The sequence below is a fragment of the Aquarana catesbeiana genome, linkage group LG05 (genome assembly GCF_042186555.1).
Source record: "Aquarana catesbeiana isolate 2022-GZ linkage group LG05, ASM4218655v1, whole genome shotgun sequence".
In the NCBI taxonomy this organism is placed as follows: Eukaryota; Metazoa; Chordata; class Amphibia; order Anura; family Ranidae; genus Aquarana; species Aquarana catesbeiana.
In genome coordinates, this window is record NC_133328.1 from 562,737,741 (window position 1) to 562,754,532 (window position 16,792).

Here is a 16,792-nt window from a genome sequence, read left to right on the forward strand (position 1 = left end):
TCAAGGCAAGCAGCGGCTGTTCTTGAGAAACATTGTGCTGCTTGCCTGCCCTCTCTGCCTTCCACTACTACAAATCCCGTCTCACAATGCATCACATTCTGTGAATGAAGGAGGGGCCGATTCGTATTCTATGCGATACAAGTTCTTTTATTCTGTAAGTGCATTACTTTATTCATTAAATCTGGTTTTAAACATATTTCACCATGGAGAGTTTATTATTTATATTCTGGGTTATGTACTGATGGTATGGATTCCTGGCTAATGTGGATGAATCAAGTGTTCCCTGTCAACCATCGATCAGTTCCTAGTTTGATATAGAGCCTGGTTACCACCGTGAGTCGTTAAGCGCAATCTACAGCCACGGTGGTGGGTTTTCACCCCCCCTTTTTTTCTTTTTGTTTTTGTGTGCTCACCAGGGTGTTGGTATGTCTGCATGTCCATGGTAAACATCTGATTATACTACACTATGGCCAGTTTTTTGTGTTTTTCTCCTGTATCCATTGAGGGAACTACATTTTGAAAACGGACGGTGCAGATTGGTTTTCACCCCAAAGGCCCTGGCTGGGTTTAATGCCATCCGCTCATTGTCACCGATGTTCTGGTAAGGGCAATCATAGCTCATATTTTTCGGACCGTTACCCATATTAAGTTGAACGTTCTGCTATTTTGAAGATTGATCCCATTTCAAGAAATATCTGGACTTTTTCTTTTTCCTTTGTGTCTAAATATTGAATTTTTATATATATATATATATATATATATATATATATATATATATATATATATATATATATATATATATATATATATATATATATATATATATATATTTTTTTTTTTTTTTTGTTCATATAATATTTGCGTGTGGCAGTAAAAACCCCCCACCTTACCAACTATATACTAACTTTTACTTAGCGCGGTTTATTTATTTTTCTATTAAAAAAAAAAAAAACATGGTTGAGACCTTTTTTTAATCTTGAATAATAATAATAATAATAATAATAATCAAGTAGTAACAATAAACATGTGTGCAATCCACAAAATCTTTTGCAGGATAAAATATACACGAACACTCAAATCATTTCCATATGTTTTATTTAGAGAATTTCCATTTTGTAATATAAAACTATGGTTGAAAATACATCTTTTGAACTAAAGTCCATTTTAATTGCACAAGTTGCAAGCAGAATGCAAACTACTCCAAACTAGAAAACATTTCCAATAAATGAACTTCAGCATACAAGCATGGGATAAAAATACATCAACATCAGTCAAACTCACCACCCAGCAGTATTCTCATTTTAAATGGTCAGTCTATTCAAAACTAGGACTTCAGTTATGGGTGAATGCCAAGTTCTTCTCTCCCCCAGGATCTCCAGTATTGCAAGATGCCCATAATGGTTGCCAGATCTACTCTTATGTCTCATTCCCTGCTGCACACACCAAAATGTAAAATCTAAGATAAGAGTGAGACCCTATGCAAATAGTAGGTTGGCATTGCTAGGCTATTCCCCATGAGATGGTAACCCACCAGCCACATGGCTAAAGCTTTAGTTTTGTGTAGACCGACCCATTTTCATAAATTTTTACAGGACAAAGTATAATGATGCATGTCACTAAAATGTATATTTGATAACAAGTTGGAGCAACCTGAGACTTTCCAGATGTTAGCAACGACAAGTATCAAAACTCGCTATATTGGAACTTTAAGTTCACCAGCTTCTGCTGAACCGTGGGGAGTCCAGCCTTACTTTTACTGTTCAACAAGAGTGGACAAATCTAGTCAACCTATAAAAAAAACGAAAAAAACAAAACAAAACTCAATATTGAAAAAAGTTTCAAGTGTGATAGAGTAACACTGTTTTATGGTAGCCAAGAGTTATTCTTTAAAAAATGTATTAGTAAATGCCCCATATATAAACAGAATAACTGAAGCTGCTTAACCACCTTCACAGCAACCTGCACACATTCTCCTGCTGAGGCTATTGTATCCTGACAGCTGCTAGGGGTTGCCGTCAGAAAACACCTGAACAATTTGCCTGACACTTTTATGTACAGCTCCTTCAATTTTTATATCAGATGGGGGGGGGGGGGGGAGCAGGGTTCCTCTTGATTGATCAGGAACCAGTCTAAATTTGAGCCATCTTGATAATCTTGTCTTGGGCGGTATCCTGTAGGGAAGACAGGTGGCAAGACGTATGACTTACCAGCTGCCTCTTCTTCCAATGGGCACAGATTGAAGCAGTACAGGATCTGTATCACTGTGAAGTGTATACTGCTACATGGATCACTATGAGCGAGCAGAGCTCATCATGTGGAAGTGGATTGGGCACTAAATTGCTAAATGCTTCCTTTGTATCAGCAGTCATGTGAATCCAAATGTATTCCCCCTGCCAGAAAACTAAAGACCATAAACTAAGCCAAGACCATAGGTGACATACTGTTTGATCTTTGTGTTCCCATACTGCTCAACAGTGATAGCACAAAAGCCATTAAGCATTTGTAATCATGGCCATCCAAAAGGCACTAGCAATTGAGATATGGTTTTCTTTCATTCCTATTGCAACATATTGACTATTCAAGTTCCCACTGATAACTGCTTTGTAGTATAAAGTCCTACATCCTATAGTGTATTTTGCCATCCAGGGCAGCTGAAATGGGGCCTTCAAATATCCAATACAGCTAAAAAAGACATGGCAGTCTGTGATAACACTGGCATGTTTAAGTACATGTTTGAGACAGGCCAGTCTGCCTAAAACTAGTTGTATAATTTTTCTAGATGCTGCAGGGTCTAGCAGGGGACTCCACTGGGGGAATCTCCATGCTAAAGTTCCTTTCCCTTCACAGCAGATGTAGGCATTATGCATAGTTTTCTTCTATTACAATTTTATTTTTTAACATACTATTACTAGAGCAATACAGCGTTACCATAATGATACTGTACTACTCTAGGGGGTGGTCAATTTTTTTTTGCATACCGATTGCTTAGAACAGTGATAACTGTTCTAAGCAATGCTTTTTTTTTTTTTTTTTTAAATGAATGGCATCCATTCATCCAGTGCTTACTATTGTGAAGCTGTGATTTGCCACAGCTATCACATGGTACAGATGCATTGTAATTGGTCCAGTCTACCACGTGATCACTGTGACCAATCACAGACATGAACACAATAGTACACGATTGGCTATAAATGGAAACCATTATGTACAATTGCTATGTGATCTGCTGTGATTGGTCACAGCAATCACATGGTACCGGCAGTGTTGCGGTACACCAATTTGTCACATTGGACACAGTGGGTGAAAAATCATGCTACAGTACAGCCTGCGAGGCGCGATCCCGGAAGGATGTCATACGATGCCCATGCAGGATGGCAGCGCTCCCGCTCAGCTGTCATTGTACTACAGGCTGGGCAGGACGCAGTTAATTGATTTATTTTGATAATGTAAAACAAAGAGGAGTAAATGGAACACAGACGGGAAAACCAAAATCTCCTGCATGAACAGAAGGAGAGAGTCAGTGAATGTGTCAAGGAGATCTTTTTCAGGAAAACCAAACATAAGAAGTCAGGGGCTGACTCAGGCCATGAACCTCCACCAATAACTAGTTTAGGTGAACCAGCCCTGCTTCTACCATTAATCAACTTAATAAAAATACTTTAGAAGAATGGGTGCATAGGGCAATCTACTATACTTTACATAATTGCCTTTAGAAAAAGTACTAAACAAAGACTTTACAAAATGACTACAGTTATGAAATGTAAAGGGGGAAGGGTATACATAAAGATTCTGCCCGTACACACTCAATATAATTCAACATTTATACACACACACAATATATATTTTTTTTTTAACTTATATATGTACTATACTAAAATTTGCATATTTTATAATTCACATACTCTACATATGCATGGCATGATCCTGCATAGAATCACAGCACATAGGATGTGCCTTTCAGTAGATTTTAACGTATGGCTTCGTAGAGTCCAAAAAGTTAAACTGCAAGCAGATATACGGAAGTAGGGAGTAAACACCAACTGATGCAGTGAGGAATTCAAAATAATGAAAATGTGTTTTTAAAAAGAAGTAGGGCCAAAGCTCTATTGAGCATACTTCTCCTGTGGGTCACAGGAGTGCACTTGGTTCTTCCCTCTTGTGACCCAGATTAAGCTGACAGTGGGCTAAAGTTCGGTGCCTGTTGACGTCACTGAGCCAGTCCAGGCTCTGTAGGGATCTCAACAATAATGTTGGGATCCTCCCAGATGCCTGACCGGCGGATGGCTGATCCTCCCACCACACTGGACCAGAGTGGATCCATGCTCAGAGAGGACCCAAGAACAGAGCGATCTTTGAACGCTCAGTTCTCAGTGTAGAGTCCAGCAGGGGACAGCTTCAGTATCAGATCGATGCTGCAGCCATTTAGGGGAGTATGAATATTTGTTTTTTTAAACCCACACTTTTTTTTTTTTTAACTGCATCTTTTTGATCTCTTGTGACTGCAGCACGAAGATGGGAGGGAGGCCAACACTAAAAGCCGTTTTGGCAACAGATGAAAGCTGAATGATAATTTCTCAGTGTGCTACCTTTACTGTCCAATAAGCAGCGTGAGTGCATGTTCTTGACCAAGCTGTACTGCTGCAGTGGAAGACCTGGCTATTACATAAACAAGCTTTAGAATTTAAGGTATACCAAGTGCCCATCTGACATAATCAATAAATTCAGTCACTTGTTTTATCATTTGTCAAAGTACATTTTGCCCAATAATCATGTCACACCGCACCAGGTAAATTACATTTACAATTATATGAATTAAACTCAGTTTTGACTACATGTATGAAGGCAGAAGAACCTGTCATGTTACTGTATTCTTAAAGACTGCCAAACGGACATATGTCTGAATTTCCAGGTCTATATCTACCAGAGCCAGTATAAGTGTTTTTATTTCCTTATATATTCTTAAGCCAATGACAGACATTTCTCCTTTAGGAGTCCTCCAAGGGAATAAATTTAAAAAAAAAAAAAATCTGATATGGTTTCGGACACCTTTTCCTAAATTACTACTCTGTGGTGAAAATTTAAAGGGGAATTATGGTTTCCTCAGCAACACTTGAGTGTTCACTGCAATGTTTAATCATGCAAGGAAAAGCAAAGGGTTCACATTTATTCTCCCCCTGCCCGGCTTCACATTTCCTTTGCTTCCAAGCCTCTCTTCAGCAGAAGCAAAGACAACCCTATGTATGCTTCAAGTTACTCCAGTTGGAGTCCACACAGGACTAAGGACTCATTCCTGTGATATTACTAGGCCAATCACTAGCACTGTCATATGGAGTAAGTCACATGTCCTTCCATAAGAGAAAGTACTGGGTGGTTATTTTTCTCCCACTGTGCAAGAAGTATGCCATTTGGTCAAAAGTTTGGACAACCCTCACAATTATAGAGTTCAGGTCTTTCCAGTGAAGGGTACGGTCAATGCTGCATCATACAAATACATCGCCTTAAATGACTCTGCCTTTGTGCGCAAAGCCAGCTCTATAAATATATGGGTTGAGAAGTTGTGGAGGAACTCAAGTGGTCTGCACAGGGCACTAACCTCAACCCTGTTGAATACCTTTGGGATGACTTGGAAAGGAGTTACAAGTCAGGGCTTCTTGTCCAACATCAATTTCTCAGAAATGTTCTTTCGGCTGAATGGCCACAAATTGCCACAGATATATTCCAATATTTTGTGAAATAACTTCCCAGAAGACTGGAAGCCACAAAAGGTGGGCTGGCTCCATATTAATTATTATCTTGGAAAGATGCCCAATAAACTCGTACAGATGTGTTTAGATGTCCAGTAACTTCCAACCATACAGTGTATAACTATATTCTACTGGGGAGGGGGCATCAAAGCAGGACTGTAGATTTGCCCTTCATTGAGCAATGCATAAATTTGCTTTAGGAAACTTGTGATATAAAAAACTTTCACATTCTACATGCCTCCTGTTTTATGTCAACTACTGTATACAATTTACAGATACCCTAAACAGCCACTAAAGGGAAAGCAGCATTTCATTGCAATTATTTATCAATTAACATCTGATAAAATATAAAAATCCACTTGGACCAAACGTGAACTGAGAGAAAAACGGTAAGGCACAACCATTGGCACCTGCATATGTAATGAGCAAATATGGCTGTCCAAGTACATATATAATTATAAACTATACATGGAAACAAAGTTTCTACAACAATAACATACATTGATAAGATTTCCATCAAGCGGATGACTTAAACATGTATATTTTAACCCAAAATACTATATCTTCCCTTTAAATAAACCCATAAACGTGAATTTGAATATTTTGTCCAGTCTTGCTGTCAGCATATAAATTCATCAACCATGTGGAGACAACTTCTGCAGTCTCAATTGCGAATATACACAACCATGTAAGCATGGTTCCAATGGTTTGACATTTGCAATTGTACCTGCTAGTTCCAATAAGAGGAAAGGCGGTTCAAATCTCATGGATTCATTAGTCCTACCATCAGCTAAATTGTAGTTTAATGTTGCAGAAATAAATTGTAATATATCAAATAAAGCTTCACATTAGTCCTGAGAAATAGATTTAACTTTGAAAACATACTTTCCTCAAAAGGTGTGCAAAACAAAAAAGGAGACGCAAACACAAAGTACAACAATGTAAAAAATTAAAGCACAGCACCACCATTCAGGCCAATGTGATATTATGGAAGTAATACACTAACATGCATTCTTTGCCCAACTTTTCGTCTGCACGTTCTGGAAGGATCCAGGGAACGTAGGGAGTTTAAACAAAACAAAAAACACACACACAGCAGAAACTTGCCTGCATGCAACTATTTGTCTAGGCAAACATTCCAAATGACAAGCTTTGTCTATACTTTCCCCATGGCAACAAAGTTGAAGATTTCATCTTTAAACACAATCGTTATTTCAAAGGCAATTTTAGAAGAATAGCTTATGAAAAATATTTAGAAAGTTGGCCAACACCTTTTGAAAGAGTTTTCTGTTAATTTGTGTTCAGCCAAAAATTTGGGATTAAAACCTGTGCTGGTCAGGGTTCCCTTTCCCCCCCCTTGCTTACAGTCCCAATGATGAAAGTTTCAGCAAACAAAAAGCTAGGGTAAATCTCAACTGCGATACAATTACAATAAAATTGCCTTAAAGCGGAGGTCCACCGACCATTCATTTTTTTTTGTTTTTCAGCCATTCATACACTTTCATAGTTACAATATTACACTTGTTAGCTGTAATATCTCCCCCGATGTCCGGTTTGGCATAAAAAACAAAGTTATAACAATTGATGATGGCCGGTTCCATCTTGCTTATGGGCTCATGAAGCCCACAAGCATTTATTTCCTGGATGTGGTGAACGCTGAGCTCCCAGCATTCACCGCTCGTTTCTGCGCATGCTCAGGGTTGACGGGGGAAGCGTCGTAAACTTCCAGGCTGCCCTCACAATGGGCGGCGTTGTCGGAAGTTCCCGCCCCATTGTGATGGCAACAAAAACAAACACAGATGATGCAAAGGTCAGTACCGGGAGAGAGCAGCGTCACTTCCTGTTTTACGATCTCTCATGGCGGCGATCCGCACTGACTCCTGGGAATGCTGACACTTAGCTCCCAGAAGACAGTGCACCGCAAGGGGAAAAAGGAAAGACATGCCTACTCCCGAGGGGGTGACAAGCAGGAAGTGCCACTAAAAAGACAGACAAGGTAAATACAGCACCAAAAAATTTTCTTTTGTTCATTGGCACATCTGTGCAATGCACTAATGGGGTTAAGCTTAAGTGAGTAATTTTTGTGGACCTCTGCTTTAAGACCCCATAGGCTCTTTACTTGTGTTAGTTTTGCAGATTTGCTTTCTATTTGATAAAATAGTTGTCATCGGGGCAGAGTACAGGGAACTCTAATAATGTTTTGGAGAGTGGTAAAATTCTTCCTCACTATCCAAAACTAGAAAAACCTTGGTTGGAAATGCACATTAAGGGATCCTAAGCTCCAGTGTTCCCCCGGTCTCCAATACATTTAAGTTAGTGATTCTAAAGGTTGTAATAGAAAAAAAAAAAAAAAAAAAAAAAAAGTTAGGCCCCTTTCACACAGATGGACTGATCTGGTCTGCCTGTCAGTTTTTCAGGTGGACTCAATTGGACCATCCCTTACTTTATGGAGAGCTCTCCATTGCTCCCTAGAGAGCGCCGGATATCAACGGATATGTGCCAGTTGACACCCGCCGACATCCGATAAAAACAGACAAATGGGGATCGGTTCCCCATCCATCTGGCGGATTGGAAGAGAGAGTTGGATACAGACAGGTGGACTTGTTTCCATCCGACAGCCCATAGAGAACAGCGGGTTGTAGACCTGTGCATGATTTGTTTCGATTAGTTAATCTAGTTGTTTTGTAGTTAAATTTGGTTGATTTGTTCAATTCGTTTTGGAATTCTTAGTCAGAATTCGTATTTTTCGAATTTTCGATTCGAAACGATCAAAGCGATAAATTTTCTAATCGGTCTAAACAAAAATGTAATATTGTTTGATTTGAATGCAGCAAAGTGAACAAAAGAAAAATCTTCAAATGATTACAATGACTCTTTAACCTCTTCCCATCCCGCGTATAGTCAAATGATGGCCGCAAGGTGTCCCTCTCATCCTGGGCAGTGGTCATATGACATCCGCGGCTCCTTGTCCGCTAGGGGGCGCACGCCCGCCACATCCCTTTGCTAGCCGTCGCGCGTGTCAGGTGGCCACGAAGTCCGCCAGGCACCCGCAACTGCCGGTCACAGAGCAGGGACGTGAATGTGTGTGTAAACACACAGATCCACGTCCTGTCAGGGGAGAGACCGATCGTGTGTTCCCAGTACAGAGGAACACTGATCAGTCACCTCCCCCCACAGTTACAATCAGTCCCTAGGTAACACATTTAACCCCTTCCCTGCCAGTGACATTTATACAGTAATCAGTGCATATTTATAGCACTGTTCGCTGTATAAATGTGAATGGTCCCAAAATAGTGTCAAAACTGTCCGCCGCAAGATCGCAGATTTTTGCCATTACTAGTAAAAAAAAAAAAAAAAAAAAAAATGCCATAAATCTATCCCCTATATTGTAGGTATACTTTTGCGCAAACCAATCAATATACGCTTATTGCAATTTTTTTTTTACCAAAAATATGTAGAAGAATACATATCGGCCTAATCTGAGAAAAAATTGGCTTTTTTAAAAAAAAAAAAAAAAAAAGGGATATTTATTATAGCAAAAAGTACAAAATATTTTTTTTTTTTTTCAAAATTGTCATTTTTTTGTTTATATCGCAAGAAATAAAAACCACAGAGGTGATTAAATACCACCAAAAGAAAGCTCTATTTGTGGGGAAAAAAATTATCAAAATGTCATATGGTTACAGTGTTGTATGACCGCGCAATTTTTATTCAAAGCGTGACAGCGCTGAAAGCTGAAAATTGGCCTGGGCAGGAAGGGGGCGAAAAAGCCCTGTTTGAAGTGGTTACCTTTAGCTTAACAAAAACAGCATTATTTCGAAATGGTACTCTAATAACACACACACACAGTCTGATTTCAGCAATGTAAAATTCGTTTAGAATTTTAGTCCGAATTTCGTTACGTCATTCGGAGCATTGGATAAAATTTGTTTATATTGTAATTCGGATATTCAGATATATCCGAACAGCAAAAAATGTGTCCGAATATTAATTCGGAACGAAATGAACTGCACATGTCTAGCGGGTTGTGTCTGCTCATGCAGAGCCAGATCCCCTGCTGAGTGGGCAGATCTGCTGGTGCACTCAGCCAGTGTGAAAGGAGCCTTAGATTTACCTCCTCTGTGCAATGGTTTTGCACAGAGTAGCCCCGATCCTCTTTTTGCGTCCCCCAAAAAGCTTTTGTATGCTGTCATTGAGCCATAAGAAGCGCACAGCAAGAAAAAAAAAACTGTCAACCCTAAATACAGTTTTGTGTAATAAAGCTTTTTCATTAAGGAGAACCAGCATTTCAAGGCAACGTCAGCAGTTCCAATATCCATAGTATCCTCAACACAGGTTTCCTTCCAAGTAAACTACAACCACTGCATACAGTACATTGCAAGTCTCACCTACTTGTCATGACCTGAAAAGGCTGCCATAGATAGAGCAGTCAGACCTACTGCTAGAATCTGTCCTTCAGGCATTTATGCCAGCCAGTCCAGTACCTAAAGACAAATAGTTGCATTATGTCACATCTCTAGCCTACTCTATGTACATATGAATGTCTTCCTACATGTCCAATTAATTCTCCAGCCAACAAGCCTCATCTGGCTGTCTGCTGGTGTCCCCTTGAAATTATATGATCTCCCAATTCAAGAATATCTATGGGCACAAATGCTTACTGCACTGAATTGGACTTCCAGTGCAGACATATTGGTAATTACATAAATTGGAGGTCAGGAATATGTAGAATAATGTTGTCATGGCTGTATGGAAACAGAAACTTAAGTTTTGAAGAGTTTTAGGAAATCATTGCCTGGCAGCGATCATTGTGTGCTGCTGGCAGGGAAGCCCCTCCCCCCTCCTCTCCTTTGACTGTGTAGATGAGGAATCAAGCAATTTTCTTTCCTTCCACCAGAAAACTGTATAACCTATAGCTTGCTTTACTATGCAGATTATTGAAAATATCAGGACCCCAAAAAAAGTGTTTTTTCCCCATAAGAGATTTGTTTTTCTCAGATTGTTTTAGGTGTTATTCATTAATAAAATAACATTCATGAACTAAATGATTCATACTGGATTCAGGCATATGAGACCCAGACAACTACTGGGGATAAGAGGCAACATCAGAGGGCTAATCTGAAAGGAGCCACACTAGGACCTCAGGCACGATTGCCAAGAACCAGACAATTCCAAAAATAAAGCAGTTGGTGTTCAGGACTCACCTTGCATATGAAACAATGACACTGTGCTCTTTGCTATATACAGTTGTGCCCAAAAATTTGAATGTCCTGGCAGAAATTGCAAAATTGTGGCATGGATATTAAAAATATGACTGGTCATGCCAAAATAATGTCTTTTATTTAAGGATAGTGATCATATGAAGCCATTATCCTAGTTGTTTGGCTCCTTTTTAAATCATAAACAGAAATCACCCAAATGGCCCTGATCAAAAGTTTCAATACCCTGGAATGTTTGGCCTTGGTACAGACACACAAAAGGTGACACACGAGTTAAAATGTCAAAGATTAATTTCCTACATCTGTGGCTTTTTAAAATGCAATTAGTGTACGTATAAATTGTTAATGAGTTTGGTAACTCCCATATGGATGCACTGAGTCATGAGGAGCTGAAAAGAGCTTTCAAAAAGACCTGAATAACAAGGTAATGGAATTTTATAGAGATGGAAAAGGATATCCATAGCCTTGAGTATGCCAGTCAGTACTGTTCAATCACTTAAAGTAGATATTCCGGGGATCTCTTGGTACCAAACCAACCTCAGGCAGACCAAGAAAGATTGTAGCCACAATTTCCAGCAGAATTGTTTGGCATACAAAGAAAAACCCACAGGTAACCTCAGGAGAAATAGGCTGCTCTGGAAAAAAAGACAGAGGTTGTTTCAAGAAGCACATACAGTTCATGCAAGATGATCAGGGATTTTGGGTGACCTGGAGGCATTTTGCCAATACGAATGGGTGAGCTATACCACCGGCAATAATTTGGGGCCTCAGACAACTATTACAAAGGACTGCACACTGTCATTGATGCTAAAGGGGCACTACACAGTAAAAACTAAAGAGATGCAGACTTTTGAACAAGGGTCATTTCATTTGCTTACTTGTTGCCATGCTTTGTTTTACGATTATGCCATTCTGGTATGACCCACAGATGAATATGAATTCCATAAGAAATGTGTTTTTCCTGCTCACTCAGGTTTTCTTGGTCCATACTGTATATTACCAATTCTCCACAAGGGTATGTAAACATTTGAGCACAACTGTAAAACTTTTACTAAACATGGGCGTTGTCTATGGCTTCCAGCCCCTTTCCAGATATAGAAAATGGTTGTGTTTTGAACAGAGTAGAGATTAGAATACTGGTCATGTTTTTATTGCGGGCTATGTACCTGTTGGGGAAATTCTTCCTCTCCAGTTGTCATGGTGACAGTTATCACTTCAAGTGAAAAAATATCCAAAATTTTGGAGTGTCCAACAGAAAAGGAGAATCTTCCAATGGGGACACTAGTTCTGGTGACTATCAGGGATATCCCCTTTTGCTTGGAGGGATTTCCTCCCACTTCCTGTTGTGGCGATGGGTCAGGAAGTAAAGGGAAATCTCCCCAATGGAACACAGGTGGCCAAAAAAAAAAAAAAAAAAATTGATGGTTTATATGTCTGCCTTAGTCTATCCAAAATAAAAAACAAATTTTTTCCCTCAGTTCTACTTTAAAGAAGCCTTAGCCAGTGGAAACCCAAATAGGACTTTTTCTTATGAAATGTGCTTTCAATTTGTGACATTTGAGTATGACACTGATCCAAATTATATATATATATATATATATATATATATATAAAAAAATCAGAGGGTACATTAGTATTTTTTTCTTTATCCAAACAAGGTGGATGTTTGTTTGCCTGAAGCATGGTTTGACAGAAAAAAAAAAAAAAAACCTGCATTAAAAGATTTGCATGGACTCAATAGTTACTGTGCAAAACAGCCATGTTAACCCCCCAGCTATGTTATGGATAATATTTGAGCCGAAAACTGCTACAGGTGATTTTAAAATTACACTTTTAGCGCTGTCTGATGAATATCTATACTTTGATACCCCTCTACATATTTTGTTTGGGTTCTGCGACTTGAAAGTTTAAATCGGGAGTGGTAATGTTGTTTAGGGCCAAACTTAAAAAAACAGTGTCTGCAAAAAAAAAAAAAAAAAAAAAAAAAACCACACACACACACATTGCACTGTCTCCTTAAACTATTTAAGGAGCACAGTGTGCCTTTATTTTCCGTAGTCAGTGAAGCCCCGCCCAACCCTGCTCTGGTGGGGAAAGGGGTGGGGTGAACTAAAGCAACATTTGCTGCTGTGTCGGATTGTGTTCCATTGCAATGGAAACACAGAAGCTTGGCGGCAATGTAATTTCCGGTTGTGACGCAAATGCCCCAACACTGGAAACGCCCACAGGCAGGCCTGCGCAACGATGTGGAGCCGACAGCCATCACATGACCTGCAGTTTGAAGGTGCACAGTACTGCAGAGGCCAGTTTTTTTTTTTTTTTTTAACAAAAATGAGTGTACTTAACCTTGATGCTTTTGACACCTGTCTTGTTTTAAGCAAGGTTTACAACTGCTTTAATTCTGCTAAATATGAACTTTGGATTGGGAAGGTCTATAAGTATGTAAACATGTAGAAAACAAACACCTGGCGCTAGGAATAATAGTCTCTTTCAGATAGGCGGTCCCAACTGTAAATAACAGCCAGACAGGGCTGCTCACATGCTGTGCCTGCAGAAATTTTAACTTTGGGTGCAGAGTTTGACAAGTGGTATGACTTGTCAAACACTCCTATTGAGTTCAATAGGACTGTGCCTCAATCTCATGCATTAAATGCGATTGCAGCATTGTAGTGTGGAGTGATAGGGTTAAATCAGGCAGTAAAAAGGCAATATAGAATCTTCTTAGTTCCTGTCAAATTCCCTCTGAAAAGCACTGTGACTAGATGGAGAGAGCCCCAGATCGGTACATAGGGGATTTCTGCAGGTTCTGACCTAGAGTGAAGAACAGGTGCATGGTTTCTTAGGTTTGCAGTGTGCAGGCGCTAACACAGAAAGAACTTGCCCAGGTAGCAGAAAAACTTTAGGACATCTCCTAAGCCAGTGGTTCTCAACTGTCCTTAGGACCCACTAACAGGCCAGATTTTAAGTATTACCTTGGGGAGATTCAGACTAGGATACTGCAATCACTGAGCAGAAAATGAGATAACCTGTGATGTATTTCAGTTATCTTGCAAACTTGGCCTGTTGGTGGGTCCTGAGGACAGGAATTGAGAACCACTGTCCTAAGCAATGCTCTCCTTCCAGAACGAAGTTTCCTCCTTGTACCAATCGGCTCCTCAGGCTTTCTCATTCCATCTCTCCACATGGACATCTATCAATGTGCCTCTCTGATTCTGTTAGCTTTCTCAGTGATATAGACAGCCAGAGGGCTAGATGTGGCCCTGGGGCTGCAGTTTGCTCAGGTCTGGTTTAAATAGTCCTGTCTCAGAGTGCTATTTACTAATAAATGGGTAATTATAACAACAAATAACCATATTTTATATGTGGAAAAACTCAGTAGCCATAGGCAACACCAGTATGTTTGGCAGGAAGTTTGCAAAAAATTTAGTGGAATTGCAAATTGTCAGGAAACGCTGTAGTGTGCAAAAAACAATCTCATCCATTACAAATCAGACCAATTTAAAAGTAGATTGCCGACTGATCCAAAATGCTCCAACCAAAAAAAAAGGTTTTCAAAATTTTGGTAGATAACTATCTATTGTGGGAATTGGATGTGATCTGAGCATTAGTAAGCAGGTCCACACAGCCATGCAAGCGGGTTTTGGTCTTCATGTTGGAACAGACATGTATTTTACACAGCAAAGAATGAGACAAAAAGACAATAAGACTGACCACTTAGATAAAACGACCATGTGTCTCAAAAAAGGTAACTGGATCCTAAAGCATTCTCGTGCACACTGCTCCAGCCTTCATCAAGTTTAAGCAACAAATACACTTTAAAAACACAAAAGCCATAGCACTTTTTTTAAAGCTTGTATTACAAGTGAACATAAAAATAAATAAGCATAAAAAGTTGAAGGCCACTCAATAGAACTTGCTGCAAACAGTCCAGCATTTGGAATTTGGAGATCTAAATCTCTCCATGAATTTTTTACACATTTTGTAAATGTACCTTGTGAACTTTTAAGCCATACATTTACACCTACAAAACAAAATATATATTGCCGTGTACCGTATGTTTAAAATGTAGTGCTTCTAATCTCATGGAACATCAAGACACAATTTTTTTTTGTCAATCTAAAATGTAATCGGGCCAGAATTACAGGATTGAGGGCAGTATTCTGTAGAGTGTTTGAAAGGAATGCTGATCCAGTAGAGGTCACTAAATCAGTCTATCATGCTTATGTCCAGGCTTCTCAAACTAAAGCCACGACAACAGTGCCAAATTGCAAGCATCTGTACATTAGCCTAGCCGGTTATGCATACAAGCCTATCATTATATTGTAATTCTGGCCCTTGAGATGAACTTGGCTTTAACCCACATCAAACCCAAAAGACCAGCTGCTTATATCAGCCAGATTAAGAGCACTTTGTAAGGGTATGCTTGAATTGTTTTTCATTGGACAACAAAGAATGGTCCTGCTGCTATCAAAACAATAGCTAGGCAAATTGAAAGAGGCCAAGTATAAGCCCAAGATAAAAGTTGGTGTATATAAACGACTAATTGGAGCAATTTTTAAAAATTAAAGAGAAACTAAAAGAAGATTGTCAACGTTTTAGTAAAAGTGAACCATGGACTCGGATCTCATTACTATGCAAAATGAGAGATTAATTCTATGCAACTTCCAACCCTTGCCATGTAGAGGGGCAAAGAGCAATGCCACATAGTTATCCAGAGCAACCCCTTCTGAGGTTTAGAATACACAGAACTTATTCCAGTAGTGGGTTACACCACTTTGAAATTTCCCCACAGTAAATAAATGGACTGCACACAAGCAATGTATGTAGAATGGATCAAAGGTGGTCCAAGTCTGTGAAATCAACTTTTTTTCACACTGAAAACAAAGCCCATGTTCATCTTTAGTAGATAGTGGACATCCCTCTAAGATCATTTACATTATTTTCATATTGAACAAGTGTCGTGGATGTTTTGAAATTAAAGCAACAAAAAGGAGGTGCTATTGCTTACCACGTGAATGCAATTCTATTTCCTTTTTGAATGGACCGACTTGTATTTTAGCTAGAATGGTCCTTGAACAATACTTCAAAAGCAAAATGCTAAAAGGGGTAAAATTACAAATATAATTTATTTTATACAAGTTTTTTTTAACCATTTCATAAAACAGTTTATGTCCAGTAATAAATAAATTTGCCATGACAGGTTTTGTAAGAGCTGTGCAGAAAAGTGCATTGTATATGCCTTGGCATACACAGAATGCTGCGACTGATGAATACTTCCAATTTGGAGATTCTGGTCGATTATCCTCAGAAAAAAGGAAAAACTCTTGAAAGTTGTGCAAGATTTTTCTTCCTTCAATGAAGGGATAGACAAATGATCTTGGCAATGAAAGAAGGCGGCATGGCTTAAGCAATCATACAATGTTAATTCCACCCATGGACAATAAGGTCCTTTTGCTGCAAAAAACAGAGCTGCCACCGTTCAGTTGGCTGCCCTTCAAAGAGGTCTTCAGCTCCATTTCACAAGCCATGATAGCTGCGTTCAATTCCACTTGTGCCCGATGAACCACATAGAACATAAGGGCTATGCTGATCACGATCTGCATATTAGAAAAAGAAAAACCAGATTAAAATGAGGCATGGAAGCACAATTTACTTTAAAGCTCAATTAAATGGTCAACTTAAAATCAATTACATTCAAGTAGCACCAAAACAAAAATGGTTATTTAAATCCTTACAGCTCCTTTTCATTATAGAAAAAGCCACAGCTTTAGAAGGAGAAAAGCCTGTCACTCACAACCATGCCATAGAAAATAGACCCTTGCTCTGTGT

General features: G+C 39.1%; 1 protein-coding gene across 1 annotated transcript in view; it reads right to left on the reverse strand.

Annotated features, from left to right (window-relative positions):
- Nucleotides 1-1,078: 1,078 nt before the first annotated feature.
- TMEM64 (transmembrane protein 64) overlaps nt 1,079-16,792 on the reverse strand; it is an 83,802-nt gene continuing 68,088 nt past the window's right edge. The window contains exon 3 of the mRNA XM_073631931.1: nt 1,079-16,560. Within this exon, the coding sequence (XP_073488032.1) occupies nt 16,375-16,560 (186 nt within the window). The 3' untranslated portion in view covers nt 1,079-16,374. The remainder of the gene's footprint in view (nt 16,561-16,792) is intronic.